The 20234-nt window shown below is 42.0% G+C and overlaps 1 protein-coding gene across 2 annotated transcripts in view; it reads left to right on the forward strand.

Moving 5' to 3' along the window:
* The first annotated feature begins 3168 nt into the window (after positions 1 to 3168).
* The window catches only part of LOC120742960 (nuclear receptor subfamily 6 group A member 1-A-like), a 108559-nt gene continuing 91493 nt past the window's right edge, over positions 3169 to 20234 (forward strand). For both annotated transcript variants that reach the window (XM_040046489.1, XM_040046490.1), the window contains exon 1: positions 3169 to 3518. In XM_040046489.1, the coding sequence (XP_039902423.1) occupies positions 3452 to 3518 (67 nt within the window). In that variant the 5' untranslated portion in view covers positions 3169 to 3451. The remainder of the gene's footprint in view (positions 3519 to 20234) is intronic.

Here is a 20234-nt window from a genome sequence, read left to right on the forward strand (position 1 = left end):
CACTTGATGGCGAGTGGAAGGCAAAGCTTTTTTTTTTTTTTTATAAAAGAACCAAAAGTACAGACCAAAGTTACTGACGTGTAGGAGTGGCAGTGGATTTATCACAGCTGTTTCTACATCGTGATATTTTCAATTTAAGGTTAGTGGGACTTATAAAACATTATAAACATTAAAAAAAAAGGGAGCTGGCTCTCAAAAAAAAAACCACATATGAGGAGAATAACTTCCACTGGAAAAAAAAATACAACAACAGCTCTGAGAAAGACAACAAACTTTAAGCTGTTTTTAATCCGTTTTGATTGGTGAAATGTGAAAATGCTCTTTATACATTTATACTTTTGTTGTCCCTCTTCCAACTGTTAAGGACACATTTTTTCTTTCAAACTCTGCAGTGGCTTTGCGCTATTATCACATAAACAGAGACTTTAAATGGTTGGTTGTAATAACATTGTTTTTGAGTCAGGTTAAATACGCCAAGTGACATACGTTTTAACGAGCTGCCAACAAAAACACGTCGGGTAATATTAAATGTTATTAATTAATTATTAAATAAAGCGTAGGTTAATTATTCGCATGAAGAAACGTTTCTCTGGTACGGTGGCTGGGAGCCTTTCAGCTAGCAAACCGCTTTTTCACACACAGAGACTTTGTAGAGAGACCATCAGAGGGCGCTGTAACCCCCAATTTATTCCTCGCCCTACCGTCTCCGCAGGATGGCAGCAGGCCTTTAACTGGTGGGCAGGTCACTTTGCTCCTCCAAACAACAAAAGCGCTAGTGTTTAATTACAACAACGCGGAGTACACTCAGAGAAACGTAGCCAAGGTTAGAAAAGTGCAAACATATCTTTCTTAAATTGCAGATGCAAAGCCGGAGACACATTTGGATCAGTGAACTCACCACACACTAGGACAGTTTATTGTGAGCGCACAGTGTCCTCAACACGTTTTGGTTTTCAATTTTCGTGTAGCTAGCTAGCTAGCAGCAGAAGCTGATTAAAGCCCCGTTTTTAGTGTGAAATAGACCCGAGAGTCCCTACCCGAAGTCTGCTCTGCACAGGCCCGTCCACCCAGCCGCCTCCTCGGTCATGCTGGTTGTCACGGTTGCTACAGAAACGCTAAACTACTGTGAACCGATTACATTAAGCTCGCACTGCAGTGACTCGTGGCCACTATGAATGTTGGTGTTTTTAATTACCAAGCTGTATGATACTGCATTAGTGCACCTTACAGCCGAGGGCACAGTGACTTTATTGGGCGAGCCTGGACCTTCGAGGCCCGCCCGAAACCCGACGCTGACTCAGCGAATGTGAAACATCTGTCTCTGGTTACTAACCGAACAGCTGTCCGGTAACTATGATTAGCATTATCATGCTAGTTTTCGTCTTGTCGTGGTAAACGCTGGCCTTCAATTTTACCAGAGACCAGAACAGGGCGGTTACGAAACTTCATGTCCCACAATTCCTTCAGACCAATAAGGCACGCTTGTTACGTAATATCTGTTGTGTGTTTGTGCTGCTTTCGCGTTATGTCGGAAAAACCACAATGCAAAATATTAAATAAACAAATCAGCAACAATGCTGAACAATCTAACGCTGAATAGTAATGAAAATAAAACGATGTATCTGTTTTCAATTAGATTTAAAATAGATTTAATAATAAAGAGATCTCACCTCATACTGTGCTTTGGTATGTGTGAGAAAACAGTGATGTCTAATGTTTTCATTATGAAATAAACACACTTACATAAGTAATTCATTTTGATTTGTTCAAAGGTCTAACAAAAACTGAGTTTATTTGAATTATTTAATGAGCATAGTGAAGATGATTTATTTCAGTTATTTAATTATTTGCTTAGGAAAGCAACTTTTGGGGCGTATTCTACCAAATCTGTGTCAGGCTTATGTTCTGGATGTTTTTCAAATTAGTAAAATGAGCAGGAAGTATCTAAGTAACTTGACAAAAGCTGGTCAAATTCTCTAAATGCCTGGAAAAGTTGATTTAGTGCTTCCTTTCTTGTGTTATTTTAGCAAGGATACACAGGACAACCCTTTACAAGAGAAGGAGATAATGCACTTGTGGCCTTTTCAGTCATATGTGCTGGGTTTCCTGTCACATAAGAAACAGGATTGTAATCTTGAACAGCCATTTCATTTCACTTTTGTAACTGCTAGCCAATATGTCAGTGTTTTCACAGTTTGAATTTTCATTTTTTTGTAACTCTTTCCAATAAATATTTCTGAAATACTCAGAATGTTTTTGAGACCCTAAATACAAATCGATTACAGAACTGGTTAAAAAAAGATTGAAGTAGCACATAATGTGTTAGTAACTGTGCTTGGGCAACCGGACAGATGGACCTGGAGTAACACGTCAATGTTTAAGTTGAGTCAAGCCTAACTACAGACAATCCAGCAACAGTCAGTTATCAATCACTTGGTTTCTCTGAGAATTATACTTCAAGGAGTTTAATCAGACATTCCTCCTCCTATCAGACACATATTTTGGAAGCTGGTAGGTGAAAAATTCATTTTCTTGTAGTGAAGGTTCTCAGTCATCCAGGTCATCGTAGTCAAAGGAGCTTGCAAAGAAAAGAAGTCCAGACGCTTTTCTTTGCAACCACCTTTGACCATTTTCTTGTAGGTTTTACTTTCTGAAAACTATGACTTGACCTACTCTGCTCAGTTCCAACTCCACTCCTGAACTTTACTAGGATAGCTTAGCTATTTATCTTATACTGGGCCTTAGTACAGCATCCTCTCTTAATCAAGCTGTTTATTTCCTTTCCTCCTTCCTTCTGATTGGCTGGCCCTAAAAATAAAACTTGTGGTAAGTGGGCTTCTGTTTACAGTTGGAGCTGTTTGCCTGCCCATATTAGGGAGACCTGCTATCATCATAAAGTGTCTAAATTAGAAATAAAACTGCCTGAAACTGAGTGTTTAGAGCAGTGTGAAGTCTGAGTTTTTGCTTCTCAGATCTGCACTGACTTCATCACTTGAGCATCTGAAACTACACCACTAATGTAAAGAAATAATCAATCATAGATATGAAAAAATATTGTGTCGTTATTATGTGAAAGGATTTCAGTCATAAATATAAGATGATGTGACGTTTTGCATAGAAGCCTTTGTCCAAGACTCCCATCACCACTAATTGATTTAAGAAGCTGCCGTCCACCACCCTCCTCGAGATCCTCAAACGCACCATCGGTGGGGGGTGTGGATCCAGCTATTCCTTGCTGACTGGAAGCAGGAGGGTCAAAGCATGGGTCCGCGGTTCGAGTACTGAGTCAGTCAAGCTAAACACGGCGACCAAAGCAGCGCCAGCTTCACTTTAGACCGAAGCGCCAGTGCTGTCATCCTGCCCCTTCACCCCCACGCGCGTGGTTCTTTCTCCGCGGCGCGAAGGGGCGACGTCGGACTCGAGCTGACTCGGGTTCAGTCCATGCAGGAGGATGGAGATACAGAAGAGGGCGACTGGGTTCGACTACCCGGAGAGAAACGACGCCAAGCCAGTAAACGGTAGGCAAACCTGACGTGGAACAGCCTCCTTCGCGTCCGCACACGAGCACACGTAGCCCGGCTGCTGCTGTCCAGGGCACCGCTGCTCACCTCAAAACATGAGCGCGTGGCTGTGGCTGTGTGATCAGCGCCTCATCACTGCTGCTGCACGAGCCTTTCACGTGCACCGCAGCCTTTCTGAAGCGGCGCTGATGAAAACGCGCAAGTTTAAAAAAGGAGCAGCGGGACAGCCGCGTGATTTTATTTTTATTAGACTCGGAGACGTTGGTAACGAAGTTAGCAGTGTAGCACGGGTGAGTTTGTTTCACTGGTGGACATGACTTAATCGTGTGTGTGTGTGTGTGAGACACACAGAGAGAGATGGCGCTGGGCTCGCTGGGAACTGAGGTCGGAATGTTTTTATTTGGAGGTGGTCAGTCAGGCTCGGGAAGATCGTAAAAGGTGAACTTTTGAACTTGGAGAATGCCCCGAAGCCTTTAGTCCTTTAAGTCCTCAAAATCCGGCACTTCACAGGATGGCAAGAAGGCCATAACAGAGGATGCAGAGGTCCACCCCCCTACTGCACCGGTCCCGCTGACTTTTGTTTACAGTGGCACGGTGCTGCTGGAAAGGCTTCTTATTCAGTGTGCCTGATACTCGTTTCTAATATTCTGTGATGCTGACCAGCTCCAGGCTCACACTAAGCCCACAATGCCTTGCAGCAGACTGTCCCAGGCGCCAGTCCCATATCGTGCCCCCGTGCGGGTGGCTGAAGATTTATTGACATTTCCAAGATTAAAATTCCTTTAACCCTGCCAGCCCTGAGGACCTCAACGTGACTTATGGATATCGGGGTGGACTTTGTGTTCTGATCCACTTAATAAGTCTCATTATGAAGATTTAAGACTGTTTAAGAAGCACGTTAGATTGAAATGTCCCCCTAAGAATTTCCCTTAGATTTCTTAATTTAATAGTAAAATTAATGCATACATTTTTTAGGCTTAGTTTCATTTTAATACTGAAATTATTTGGTGAATATACCCAAAAGTATTTATTAATTTTGATTAAACATGAATAATTTAATATTTTTTAAAGTATGTTTTGTGGTGGGGACTGCTGCTTGAGTCGTTTCAGGCGCTGTCTTTGTTTCACTGAAACACATCCTCTGTGGGTTCCAGCAATAATCAACAGAATAATCAATAATGACAACAACAGCCTGAGCAGTTCTACAGATTAAATCATTTTAATTTTTCAATTGTAGCATAAAAACACGAGTAAAGAAATACACCCCAAAAAATAAAAAGTATTTCGTAAAACGTTTTGAAATCATTTTAGGCTCGTTGATAATTCTGTAAATAATGTTTTTTCCTGCATATTGTTAGAATATGTCTCGTCAAAATGTTTATTTCTTCATCATGTCTTAATTCATTAATACCTGGTCTTAAAATTCAGGATATGGCAGGAATTTCTAAACGCCACACATGACTGAAGGAAACTAATAAACACTTAAAATGCACAGATAACCGATTATTCCACGTTCCTGTGGTGGTCAAACACAAAAGTTGATGATTAAAAATGAACGTTCAGCCTTCAGCTGTCGTTCACACTGTAACACCAAACTGTGAAACAAACAATACTTAATATTACCCATGAGTCAGTATCTTTAAAAAGACTGATAGCAGCTGATTCAATGGTCAGTGTTATCTTTGCAAACAAAACGGCTTATTTATCATTTCTAATTGTTTGCAGAGTAGAAAACAGTAGGTAAACAGAAATGACAAACAGGAGGAAATACATGAAAATAAAGTAACAGGCTGAGTATTTGTAACAGGATTTTACTTTGAATGGTTTTGGCCTGATGTCACTCAGCATCAGCTCGTATGTCCACACATCCCTACTTTCTCGTTTCATTTGAGATTTGATCTTGAAAGTGACCACTTTGATACTTTTTCATCAAAAGATGTTTAGCAGAGTGAATATTGTTGTTTACTTTAATGTGAGTTTATTTAGTAAAGTAATAGAAACCACTTTGAGATTTTAATCAAGTACTTCCAGCTCTTCACTGCAGTTTGTTGCTTTTCTGTGTCATATGGAACAGTAAACAGCGCATGTGCCCCCCCACTCCCCTGCCCCCAACACACACACACACACACACACACACACACACACACACACACACACACACACGGGAAGATAGGTTTGATGCATGGGTGAAGTAGACTGGCATGAACTGGTTGAAACAAAGTGCTTTGTCAGCCCCTGCTCTGCTGGTACATTTGTTGTGTGTGTTTTTCCCTTGGGGCAGAGTGAAGGGGGTAGCTGGCAGTGGGTGGGACAGGGACAGGATACAAACACCACCCCCACCATCCCACCCCCGATTCTTGAATGAGCCAGGAGTACAGTAGAGGAGTGTGGAGTGGAGTGGAGTGTGGGGGTGACAGGAATGTAGATGTGATCCATCATGTTGTGTTTTTTTTTCTTAAGAACACTTCCTCTGCTGCCACAATATCAGTGTTAGCATCAGCAGACACACACACACACACACACACACACACACACACACACACACACACACACACACACACACACACGTGTTTTCATTCAAGTTAATCAAGAGAAAAAACAAAAATCATTGCAGCGCCTTCAGCATCATAGTGATTCTTGTCTTTCAGTCAAGCCTTTTTTGAACACACTCCCCACCAGGTGGTGTCGCGCTCGTTGTGTTTAAAGAAAGGAAAAAAAGATAAATGTATCAGAGAGTGATAATACAAAACCAATATCATGTATGTTTCCGTTTCTAATGAAAAGCTCATTTCCCTCTGTGGTCTCTGTGGATGACAGACTTCACTGTGCTGTAAACTGAAGCTCGGTTTTCATGAAGCAGGACAATAATTTTCTCTGTGCGACTCGTGAAAAGCCTCGAGTGCACTTTTACTCTGTGGCTGTGAGTATTTTAACATTAGATGGTGAGCGTCCATATGGACGTCTGTTTTGTGACGTGTGGACTCGCCCATATTGACTTAACATCACAGCGCACCGTCTGCATTCCAGGCGGTGGTTTATAAAGTGTAGCAAGAATGACTGCTTGGCTGTGGGTGTCTGCAGTGGAGTGTAACCAAAGCATCAGGTCTCTCACAGCTCGCAGGTTCAACTCTGTAAGTTTTAACAAACGAAGATGTGTTATTAGAAGATCCTGTAAGTGCTGCAATAAATGCACATCGCTGCAGCGAAAAACAAACAAATAAAGCAGGTGGCTTTATAATGTGACGCTGGTATAGATCAGCTTCATCACACAGGCCTGTGGTCAGTGAGTAGACAGATTTCTAAAATGATGGAGTAATACAAAAACCTACAAAAATGTCCTGTTGCAATTACATTACAAGTACATGTTTGGTTTTTAAAGTATATATTTGTTATGAAACATTCAGAATCTGTGTTTATATTTATATATTTTTATTTTCTTTATATATCTGCAGCTGTGATCACCGTGATAGTGCCCTCAGTCGTGTCCAACGTAGAAATATCTCTAGATTTTCAGGTTTTCCTGTCTCGCTGCTGCGTCTCTCCTGATAATATGATAAGACTTTAGTAACAACATCAGGATCTGTTTGCTCTTTCATGATTATCCCACATACTGAGAGGACATCTGGCCTGATTGGTTTAACCTTCTATTTAGATGTCAGAGGTCATTACAGCTAATCTCAATTTGATTCTTGACCCAAGACAGCGTGCGTGGAGTACAATCTGATTACATCTTCTGCAAAATGCTTAGTATAACTCAGATACTTTTTTCACCCTTACAGGGAAACATTCACCTCCCTGATTTCATGTTAAGATGAAAGAAACCTATTAAAGAGAAGTTAGTCGAGTGTGAGCGGTGAAAACTGAGTCCTCATCAGTTCCAGAGGTCTAAATGCTGCAGTTCCTTCATGCTGATGGTGCTGTTTCCAGGCAACACATATTGCGGGTCAGCTGGTGATGGATGGGATGAAAGACAAATAATGGGGAGATTAATTAACACCATTTCAAAGGAACTAAAAGAACATGTTGGATGGATTAATTCAATTTTTAATAATGTTCTGGTTTGTTGTTCCAAAATGTTCCCCTGCAACAAGTGAAATATTTTAGTTTGGTGCTCAATTATTTCCATTTGCTTTCAGGCCCTTAAAAAGATCTTGTCTCATAAAATCTTGATAAATATTTTCCCAGTTCCCTGTGATGGTCTAAGCCTTTTCCACTTCACTATGCTATTTTCAGTTCACAAACACTTCCAGGGTTTTTTCGCCCTGAGCTCTGAATCTTCTCCTGAAGTTCTGCTTGTTGTTTTCTTCTTGTGTGTGCTGTGATGGACATGTTGGGGGAGGTGGCGGATGAGAGCTATGGGAACGGCAACCAGGGATGTTGCTCTTGAAGCATTAATGGCCCTGGTCTCTGCTGACCTCACCGTAACCCAGGAAAGTATTTACAACCTTCACTTGATCCATGAGGTATGGGGCTGGGACTGCTCTCTCACAGAAGTTTGCTGCCTTGATCCTGGCATAGGCTGAGCATCTAACAGCTGCTAATGAGCTGTGGGGGAGGATGACGAGGGAGGACATAGCATGCTGCTGTGAACCATATTTTGAGAGGGAATGTATTACAGTAAGTATAATTGGTCTGAGGCTGTTGGCAGTGCTTTTGCCAAGCTTCTGTTGTTTTTGACACGAAGCCTGGGCCAAAGGCTGTAAATGGCTTCAATTTGAGTTTGAATTTGGGTGGAAGATGAGTTTATAGGCAGCTGTAAAACACTGAACTTGGTATGCAGAGTAGGGATCCTGTAAAGCTGCAGTACTGAAGGATGCAGTTGTCTGGGAAGTTATAAAAGAGCAGCTGAGGAACTGCAATATTTCCATTTTAAAGGGGAAAAATAGGGGCTTCTGTTGCCACTCACTGCAGCTAGGTGTCACTTACTGGGATATCTGAATCAAAGATTCGCCTAAAGCAGCCAGTGACACCCTGGAAGTCTTTAGGGAAATATGGGTATTTCCTAACTGGTTGGCAGGTGTTTGCTGGAGGTTGCAAGCTGTCACTGGGTGAAACTAGTTGCAAACAGTGTGCTGCAAAAACCTTGTGTTCTCATTTCCAGCAGGTTGCTGTTTTCATCCGTAGTTCACATAATAGATCACAACTTGTCTACAAATGCTTGCTAATAAATCAGGGAGCATTAGTGAAAGTTTTTTTTTTTTTTTTAGATTTCTAGAGAGGTCCTCACAAACTGTGGGATAAAGTTTCTGTCCAAACTAAGTAGCAGAGGCATTACAGAATTAATAAGAGGCTTTGGTAAGGTCAGCTATGAGCTATATTTACCTGACAGCAAGAAAAAGAAACATAAGGTTTTCCACATTATCCTGTTACAGGAATTCTAGGTTCCAACGCAACGGTCCATGCAGCAGGTTAGGCAGCACTGTCTTTGTCAGGAGAAGAAGAGGGAGAACAGTTTTCCCCACAAACAAAGCAGAGCTGGGTTTAGTGTCTAACAAGTCTTCAGGCATCCCACCAGAAAAATCTAAGAACCCTTCTTTACAGTTGTTTCAGGAGGAGTCTGGTTTCACAACACAGGTGCAGCACAAAATACACCTGAGGGAAAATGTTCCAGCCTCCAGAAAGTTCTACAGAATTCCAGCTGCAGCTTGGGTAATTGAAACATCAACAAATGGTGAAGCCTAGTTATGCTAGTCCTAAAAAAAGATGGATCAGTGTTCAACTTTTAGCCGTTTTCCACGAGTACCCACTGGGCTTAGCTCCGCTGACTCGACTTGACTTTTAGGTTTTTCCATTAGGTGGTAGTACCTGATACCAGGTACGTTTTTAATACCTACTCTGCCAGAATCCCAAGCCATCTGATTGGCCAGTTAGTGGTGTCACTCTTGAGTCCTGCACAAAAATCAAAACCAGCATTTTTTGAAACCCAGCAAGAAGTGAAATGGCTCTCCAAAACCAACACTGTGGTCCAGCGACGGTGTGCAGTCCTGTACCAACAGCTTAGAAGCAGGTATATCATCGCCTTGATGTCCACCATTGTTGTGTGGTTTGTGTTGCATTGACATTTTGGGACGTTCAGCTGAATCTGATTAGCCGAGTGGGTACTAGTGAAAAAAATTGGAATTAGTCTTCAAGTTTGATCCCTTACCTGATACCTCGCATTGACGAACTCTCGGAAAGGGTGATGAGAAGCTGTGGCCCCAGCACCAGAGACAAGGAAGGTGACAGCCTTCAAACTCCTTTTTGGACTGTTTCAGTTCAAGTTGCAGCAACCTTTCAGCATCTCATGGACCAGGTGTTGATGGATCTGTGTGTTCTCCACCTCAGATTTGCTGGCTTCACGAGCAGTCCTAATGAATGTAATCAGACACAGAGCCAGGTGGAGTACCTTGAATATGAGGTTGGACATGGACAAGTCAAGACTTTAAATGGAGAAAGTGGAAGTCATTCATGCATACCCAGTGCCCACAACAAAGAGGAAGGTGCTGGCTTTTGTAGAACTAGTGGGGTGGAACACCAAGTTTATTCCCTACTTTGCAGAAAGGGCAGCACCTCCCTGGGATCGAACCACCAAGTTTTTGATTAGTACCTGACCTGAGACTCCTAAACTGCAGCCACCCCGTTCTCTTCTTTTCTTTTTTTCTAAACAGCTCAGTAGTCCCCCCCATGCTGGGAGTACTGGTCATAGGTGACTGGCAGTGGAACCATAGTCGTGTGAAGCTCAGCACAGGACACTGATTGTTTCACAGTCAACAGACAAGATACACACAGAGCTCTGTGCACATCGTCAGGAAAATGCTAAACGGTGACTCTTCTCATTACTTCAGCACACATGCGTTGAGTAACTTCAAGCTGGTGGTTATGAACGGACTCAAGAATGCGTACACTGTAGTAATGGAAATATTCTGAATGCAGTAACTTCCTGCTTTGCTTGTGTGAAACATTAAAGCAGTATTCACATGCAGAACGTACATAAAATATGTAAGTTATTTCTTGTTAGATATTATTTTCACTCCTGAAATAGATGAATTTACTGCATTTTTTCTAACTTAAAAGTGAACTAATGAAGAAAAACTTCAGACTCTTTGGCAGGACATTAACTCCGCTGCTACAGAAGTTTTATTTATTCAGCACAAAGTAAGAAAAGGCTGAAAAAGGCCAGTTTCCCAGCTAAAACTTTTTTTTGTCATTTTAACATTAATTACGAGGACACATTATAGCCTGCACCAAATCCTGATTAATCTTGTTCCTGTTTGGTGTAAGGCCTTTCTTGAGAATACTGTAAAATGTTCTTAATGAAGAAGCAAAGTTTTAGCTTTTTCATTCCTGTTTTAAACTCATTTATATTGCTGTTCAGCCTGTTTTTGTACCTGTAAATCAGCTAATGCCGATGGATTGGAATGGGACACATGAGCAAACTTAACAGTTGCAGGTTTTGGTTTTGTTCAGGGGTGGGCGTCGGCGTTACAGCAGTGGTGGTGTTGAAATGTTCTGTCAGTTAACTGACAGACGAACGCTGCAGCCAACTAACATGATGTTTATAGGTTTAGTTTCGTGCTGGTGTAACCGGACTATCGCCTCATTTTTAGTGTAAAAATGTGAAAGTGCGACACATGTGGAGCATCCGTACAGTGCACACTGAACCTTGTGGCTCCATAAGCAGACTCAACTGTTTCTGCTGTTTTGTGAGATGATTATTATCAGATGGCTGCTGCAGGGCTTAGTTCGCACAGTGCTTGTACACTCACCGGCTGTATGAGGCAGTAAAACTCTAACCCCTGGTATGATGAAAGGGAAGTTGCTCCTTTGAGCATGTCAGCCCGCAGTGATGGTGCTCCCCCCCCCCCGCCCTCTGACCCCAGCCTGACCCCCAGCGTGACTGCCGTCGGGATTACCACAGATAAACACAACGTTCACCAGCTTCACGTGGATGAATGCTCTATGAAACATTTATCCCACTGTTTCATGTCTAAAGTGGGTAATCAATTCAGTCTAATTATATATTGATGAATAATAATAAAAATAATATCAAATGATAACATGTATTGAAATAAGTGGAAAAATACTTTTATCAGCCAGTTCTCTTAGAGATGCTTGTGTGGGGAAGATCTGACTATATCCTCTGTTTCTGAGCTCGGACCAGCCCGTGTGGCACCAGTAACCATGCCACCTTTACCGTCACCTTTCTCCCCGATTCTGAAGTTCTTTTTGAATTTCAGCAACCCCGTGTCTGTCTTTATTCTTTAAACTGGGGTCCTCTACCAGAGGCCTGGGAGCTTGAGCGTCCTGCACAGCATCTTTGCTGTTCCTGGACAGAGATCACGGTTGTCCTCTCTGGGATCTGCTGGACCCACTCTCCGAGTTTGGGAGTCACTATCCCAAGAGCTCCTATCCCCCCTTCAGCTTACACATCTTCTCTAGCTCCTCTCTCAGCACTTTGTGTTTCTCCAACTTCTCATGTTCCCTCTTCCCGAAATTGCCATCACTTGGTAAAAGTACGTCTGTTACTACAACCTTCCTCCTCTGCTTGTCTACTAATACTGTGTGGGGTTGATTAGTCATCACCGCTTTGTCCATCTGTACCTGGAGGTACTACAGGACCTTAGCTGGTCACTCTCAACCATCCAAGTGGGCACTTTGACCTCAGGACATCAAGACCTTACTCAGCACAGATGTTCCTCTATGCTATGCCAGCCACTCAGCTACAGCGTTATATGTCTGCCCTGCCTGCCAGCTTCTTGCACCCTGCTGTGATGAGCTGCATTTTCTCAGGGCCATCTTCGGTCTTGCATGGTGTGGTAGACCCCAGCCTCTATCAGTCTTGTGCTTAGAGGTTTTTCCTGTGCCGCCATGATTAGTGCCTCCAGCGTGGCTGGTGCATGCCGTGCAAAGGCCTGTGCTTCTGTGGCGACTGGCGCTCTTCTTTTTCGAGTTTCAGTGGCCCGAGTTATTCACCAAACTGTTGTGGTCATCTTCCTGATGTGCTTCTGGATCTTTGTTGTTTCATTCTGGATCGTGCTTCTGACACTCACTGGTCCTTCCTGGGTTTAGCATAGAGGCTGTTGAGCTCGGAGTGAGACCCTTCATACCTGATAAAGAGCTTTCTTATGTGTTTTAAGGCAATAAGATTACAGATATACAGCAACTATGTATATTAAAAAATCTATGTCAGTACGAAAGAGCTTACATAATATCACACCTACACAAAATGCTATTATGGTCTGCTCTACACATGAAAAGTCAAACATTTGTGGAAACTCCTAAAATATCTGGATCTTAACAGATCTATAGCCTGTGCAGGGCTCTTCTAGCTCTTCTAGCTTTCAAAGCAGAGACCGTGTTACATTAAAATGCTGCTGGTATCTTCAAACTGTGCAGTCAGGCACGGAGGAGAATCTGCTCTCCATCATTTCAGCCAAAGCATGTGCTGAGAAGTTGAGGGGCACTGGGACAGCAGCATCACACGGTCACGGAGAAGCAGCAGAGAGGACAGAGTAGATGCTCCTGTGTGCTGTGTTACACAACAAGGTCAAGGGTCATGTGTAGAGGTCAAAGGGATGACCGCCAAGCAGCCTGTGAAGGCAGCCCTTGAGTTCCTTAACAATCTGTCAAATCTAATGGAGCACTGAGCGCTCAGGCTGTCAGACTGAAAGTCAGATTACTGATTGTTTTTTGAAAGGCTGTGTTTGATTAAGAGTTGTACCTGTGGGGAGAAGTACGAGAGGCTTTAGGATCAGGTTTTTATTTAATAAACTTGGAAAAAACTGTTGAAAGCATCCTATTTATAACTCTGTCTGCCTTCACTCTTTATTTACCCGGAGTTAATAGAGGCCGCCTGGTCTTCTTTGGTAAGTTTAGTTCATTTATTTTATATTTACTGTGGAATGCAACAACGGTTTAAAGTGAAAAACACGATTCTTCAAGATTATAATGAAGTGAAAACTGATATTCAGCATCAACAAAATATCAGTAACAATCTGTGTGAAATATGAACTCTAATAACTGTGTGCAAAGTTTGTGAGCCTTGTGCTGTCAGTTTTCCATATACTGTCACTTTTATACAGAAACTGTCCGGGTGTTTTTGTGTGGTAGATACTAAAGCAGTGCTGTCCACCTGGAGACAGAGACCCCCTTTGCTCCGCTCATACGGCCACAGCGTTTTAATTTTGAACTTCCTTAGGTGGCTGTAGCTGCCTTAGACTGTCCTTCGCTGCTGTTTGTGGGGGAAGTGATTGGTTGAAGCTGGGTGTCGGTGGGCAACCTGATGTCAATGAAGCCCCAAGTAGATGAGCACACGGGTCTTCCTGGAACTCCTGGCGAGCCCGCTGTTTCTGCTGGTGTTTGCCACATGATTCTTGGTGAATTATGAAGCTGTTGGTAACAGAAATGTCCAGGAAATAATGGTAAACTGTAATGTGCCGCCTCCTGGTTTTCCTGTGGACTGAGTGGCTCCTCAGCATCAGGCCTGATGTGTCCACTCCTCCCATGTAGTGATTTGCTCAAGACAAACTTTATCCTTCATCCATGTCACTTTCCTTCTGTCTTTCACTTTTTCTGTCAATTGACAGTAAAAATGGTTCTTCACACCTGCCTCTCGCTGCTCTGTGTGTAGGGCTGCCACCATTAGTCAACTAGTCACGATTACGTCGACTATCAAAATCGTCAACGACTAATTTAAGGTGTTTGTCACATAGATACAAAATAAGCTCAGAGATTAAGCAGGTGTTAAACACAGGGTGCTTAGTTTATGTAAAACATGCAGTTTGTTGCTGTTTTGGTTTACGTGCTGAAAATGGTTTTATTTGTGTATATTCATGTGTTAGACTTGTACATAGTTAAACATGTATGGATCAAATAATGTTGAATTCTGTATTTGTAAGCAATGAAATTTGAAATAAGGGGGTAGGAACAGGACAAGCTCCTGTTCGAGCAGATGCATTCTGTACACATAGACATGAAAACGTGATGATTTTGAAGGTTTGTTTTTTCTCTTGTTGTTTGTTATATTTGCATGCTTGAAATAAGATTCTATCTATCTATATAAATTTTAAATTTCATTATTCTTATTATTTTTTTAATTTCAGTTCCAACAGTGAATAGTTTTGTCACTTGTCATTAAGTGTGATTAAAGTGCCAAAGTAAGTATCCACAGCTGGCCTGTGCAACAACCGATGCAGAGCCCATTAAAGATACTTGAAGCACTATTTTCGTAATTCTACTGTTTCAGTAACCCGGCCTTTTCACTGTCACTTTTGCAAACATTATGATGAACCTGGAGAAGTGTTTACCTTTGCTGGCCGAGGCTAAAACGGCTTCATTTGATCGTACTTTGCTTTCTGCAGGGATAGGTTTGAGGGGTCATGCTTCTTTCTGATGCTGATGTTTATGGACTAGAATTTAATACATACCTACATACTCTGGATGTGTCGGGATGATACTTCAGTCTGAAGCCTGGAACACCTGGGGATCGAACCACAGACCTTCCACACCTCCCATCATGTACATTCTGCTTGTTCATTAGTGCTGCACGGTCGAATGATGCTCTCCTGTCTCCTTTTAGCCAGCAGGCATGTGGATATGAAGTTTATGACTATTCTGAATCTGCCTTATGATTCCTAAAAAGTAGCGTATGTAGACCTGCAAGCTGAATGTTTGTACTCTTAATTTCTTCCATCTTTTTAAGTTCATGATACGTTTGATGAAACGCTCGTTTTAACATGTTTACTACAGGTTTTCTATTAAGTTTACAAACACAGATTCAACAGGCTGTGCACGCACTGGAAGTACCTTTGACCCAGTGAATGTACAGTTAGACTTAATTAGCGGCCAGCTGGATAGGATGATTCCAGTAAGCAGCACGGCTAAAGCCAGGTGGTCGTATAACAGTGACAGCGTCTCCCCTCTCCGCTTGGTTATAACCCATCTGCTCCTTCAAGGCTATCTAAGGCAAGCTGAAACTCCTTACTGTTATGCATGGGTGTCTCTGCTGGAGGTGGGGTGGGAGATCAAGTGGTGCCCATGGGGTAAAGCAATCCTCTCTACTCTGACCTCTCAGCAAGCGCAGGATTCATTATGTCCTGCTGTTGTGGAGTGAAAACAATGGTCTATCTGTGGTCGGCACTTCCTCTCATCCATCTTCTAGTCAGGGTGGGTGATTGATTAAGCAGAGAGCCGACGTCACACAGCCCACAACTGTATTGTTCATGTACATACCAAACGAGACAGTCATAACCTCGTCATAGCAACATGCTCTTATAATCTTTGAGTTTCTGTAAATGTCCTGTAATCTTAGTTGTAGCGTCCTCAGTAAGTAAACCCATCACGCTCAGCCTGCAAGAGATACTGAGAGAAAGCAAGTTTTCATGAAATGGGTAAAATTACTACTGGATACTGTCTGATATCTGTCAGCAGGATAATATGCAAGTAATACAGTTTTAATCTGCTGACAATTTGGAGTCAGTGTTGGAGTTAGGATACCTGTGTATATGGGATTTTCACCTCTTTGGAGTGTCCACGTTCCATAACGTGTAGAAGTACATGTATGTAAGTGCACACTTGATTAAACGGGGAGCATCTTCTCATTTCTGAAACTACATTTGTTTAACATTTGGCTAAAATGGAGCCTAACCCCGAGTGTTCCTCCAGCAGCCTGGTAGATCTTTATGGCGTTATTTCCGTGCCTCTATTCTTAGCGCACGGAAAAAACATTTTGCAAGTACAAATGTTGCATTTTGAGGAGAAAATTATTTAGAGTGAAGAAAAGTTTAATTTGAGCGAACAAAATTCATTGCTGCGTGCAGGAAATGTTCAGTGTTTGCTGTTATCCACACAGTAACAGCCCCTCTCGCTCAGTTGTTGGCATTTGCCCTCAATAGAATAGAATAAGATGAACAGAACAACATTCAAATGGTAAATGGCCTGTATTTATATAGCGTTTTACTAGTCCCTAAGGACCCCAAAGCGCTTTACACATCCAGTCATCCACCCATTCACACACACATTCACACACTGGTGATGGCAGCTACATTGCAGCCACAGCCACCCTGGGGCGCACTGACAGAGGCGAGGCTGCCGGACACTGGCGCCACCGGGCCCTCTGACCACCACCATACAATACAAGTACTAATAAGTAAGTAATTAATAAGTACTAATAAAATACTTTATTACATAGGAAAAAGTCCACTTGGTGCTGTTGCACATGGAGGAGACAATCATCCATTTTTATTTATTTATTTTTTCAAATTGCACAGAAAAACCAAACCAGTAGGACCACACATCATATTTATCAGGATCTCATGATATGTTTAATGGGCCGATGTGGTTGTGTTTGCAATGATGCTAAAGAGCAACACATACTTAAATTCTAGTTCATTACTGCCGTCCCTGACCTAAAGTAACAGTTGTTACCACTGGAAATAATCTTCCTGTTTCGCTGCCTTTGAATGTAAAGTCACACTTGCTGACTTAATCAGGTGTGTTTGTCATCACCTGGCTGTTACTGATCAATCTTAAGGCTGTACTTTGTTTTCATAGGACTGCATAGAGTGATCCTCGATAAGCACGGTGCGTCTAAAATAGCTGTTAGGTAACAGTTGAGGTTTGTTTGAAATACCGACCAATAGAGCAGGGCGATATGGCCAAAAATATTTATCACGATATATATTTGAAAATTTGCGATAACGATATAACCGATGATATAATTGATGCAAGACAAAATACAACTCCACAACATTACTAGCGCAAAAAGACAACCTTCCATTTATTTTCACTTAAACAAGAAGCTGGTTTTTATGTGCATTAAAGCTTTATAAAAATTTAACAGTGCAAATGCAAATTCCTTGCTGAAAGTTTAACCAAAAGGCATTTCCAGTAGAAATGGGCTGACATATCCTGAGCATAACCATGTATAATATCCACTGAAGTTAAAAAGAGGTGCTTTGCAACATTAAACTGCAGTGTGCAGTACGCATTTTTCGGACCATAAGGTGCACGGGATTATAAGGCACATTAAGCGAAACAAAGCAGTCAGATAAATCACACTTTATTAAACTCATTCTTCTTGCTTCCTCCACTTCTGTACCATCGATTCATTAATGCAAATTGATGAGGCGACTTTTGTTGTGATTTGGCACTATATAAATTGAATTGAATTGAATTCTCTGGCAGCTGCTCTATTCCCATGTTGTTGCAGTATATTGATGACTAACCTCGTATTGTAGATGGATTATCTCAGTTGTTCTCCTGACTGAAGTTTGGTCCGTTTACAGCATCCTGCCATGTGACTGCATTTGTCTCTAACTATCAGGAACTTTAACGTTAACTTTTATAAGTGGAAAAGTGTTAGTGTTGGTCCTCCAGCTTCACTGTTTATGTTATGCTAACATAGCTGTGTCGCTAGCGATCACGTAGCACATCATTATATACCAGCTAGCCCAACTTCAGTAACCCTACAAACGTCACTGCTGTTTAGTTTCCTGTCTTCATTTATGTTGGAAGTGATAGCAGAGCTGTACGTTTGATTTTTTTTTTTTCAGAAATCTCTCAGTCAGAACATGCTATATCATGCTTAGGTAACTAGCGAAACTAGCGAGCTAACTTCCGCTAGCTTCCTGCTAACTTCTAACTCCGTAATGTAATAAATTTTGTTTTCATGGATGCCTGGAAGTTAAACTTCATAGTTACACCTGGTAAAGCAGCAATGCTGATCGTTTTATTAAAGATGAAAGAATTTACACAGTTTTTAACTCTCAGTGATGCTGCAGTGTTCGTTTGACCTGAAGAGACGGAGTTTAGGACCCAGATTACTCCCAGACTTAAGAGCATCTTAGTCCGACAAATATGACAATAACGACATTTTTACAAACCAATTCTGGTTCATCTGTTTCACTCAACAATCGGCCATGTGCGTATGAAAACAAAGGCACTGCGCATGCGCGTTTTATTCATTCTATCGCAATATTTGATTTTCCTATGTTGCTAACATTATACCGGTATTACCGTGAACGGTATAATATAGCCCAGCCCTACCGACTAATGCCTGCCAATTAAAGAAAAAATGCCGCCATCTATCCTCCCTTTCTGTGATCACACAAAGAGTTAGGAATGAGCAGGCCATGTGTGCTGATGTAACCTTCCAGTGTTTTGTATGCATATGACAAACCATATATTTCAGTCTCCTGTCAAGTTGAAGGTTAACACTGTTTGCTGGCAAAACACTGAAATATTGACCAAAATCTTCTTTGTGCTCGATGCAGTACCTGCAATAAAAACCCACAACGTTGACTTTAGGGCATCAAAAACTGAAAAAATGAGCCTTTTATGAGAAAATAAGTAGATGACAAGTGTAAAACACATTAAAAGGAAGAATGGAAACACTGGGAACCTAATGCACTTAAAGAAGTGGCAAACAATGTGCTGTGAACTGTGTATTATAGTGGCATGTGGGTCATTCAGAAAGCTGTGGATACTGTTGTTTGCACGTGTCTGATGAGACGTCTTCACACAGGAACTGACTTGGAGTGATGTGATGACATGATAGGAAAAAGTGACAATTAATGACTTGAAGCGATGATGGACAAATAACCGCGAGTGGGTCCCAACTCCAGCCTTTCAGCTCCTAGTGGAGCGACTAAGATGACTGTCAGTGACAACAAAGAATACAACTCATAGAAATATAAGGGTAAGTACTTTGGAAGGTTACCTAGGCAACTGGAGCTTGTAATGTCAACAAGGCTTAAATGTAACTTGACTGACCGTACAGTGGCCAGGAGACGCTGAATGACTTCATATTAGAGATGAGACTTTTTCCACTCAGTCATTCCCCGAAGCCTTTTTACTGCGGTATTCTCATATAACAAAGTGTTTGCCTTTAAATATTAACATTAAAGTTGAACTGCCTGAGCGTCACGACAGACGGCGATCTGATAAAAGTGGTCAGTTTTTGTGTCTTTATTAGCAGGAGGCTGCTGCAGTCAAAAGGGGGCAGGGATTATCCTGTTAATGGGCTTATTCGCGGTATTCAAAGAAACACTTGTGACCTCGCTCATGTGGCCAATGACGGGTTATTCTGACATTATATACTCTCCCACTTTTCTACATCCCTGTCAGTCTTTCCCGTCTTTGCAATGTTCAGTCTTTTAAAGCGGCCGTTCCAGTTTAGCATGATGTCCCAGAATGCTGCTGGGTGGGTTTTTAGCAATGAAATCAGAATGTCGCTAGTCTGGTTGGCATGGCAGGTAGACACTAAACTACTCGGATAACAAACTGGCGTTGCCCTCCGCTGGCCATGTGGAACCCTAGCCCATCTGGGACAGAGGAGCTGGGATGCTGATGGACTGATAGAGTTGCTGCATGAGTGCTGTGAAACCCCGGGCAGTGTAGTGGCTTCAGGTTGAGGATTTCTGTAGGTTTAGGGGACCGGTGTATATTTAATATGGAGGAAATGTAAATCTTTGCGGTGTCATGAACAAACATGCCCAGCCTTCTCAGGATGGAACAGAGCTTATCTTGTATTGTAATAGACGTTTACAGTCCTGGCTTGGAATACTACTTGCTCACTGCAATACATAAGCAGTGAAATCATTACAAAGTGAGGCTTTCTTCTTTGTAACCACACTTTAGATTTTTGAGCCGTTTAGATTACATGCAAGTAAGATGTTGTATGTGACACTCAGTCATTGCTTGTTCTTATTTAGAGGTGTCAGGCTGGTATAACAT

The sequence above is a fragment of the Simochromis diagramma genome, unplaced genomic scaffold (assembly GCF_900408965.1).
Source record: "Simochromis diagramma unplaced genomic scaffold, fSimDia1.1 OVJJ01000005.1, whole genome shotgun sequence".
In the NCBI taxonomy this organism is placed as follows: Eukaryota; Metazoa; Chordata; class Actinopteri; order Cichliformes; family Cichlidae; genus Simochromis; species Simochromis diagramma.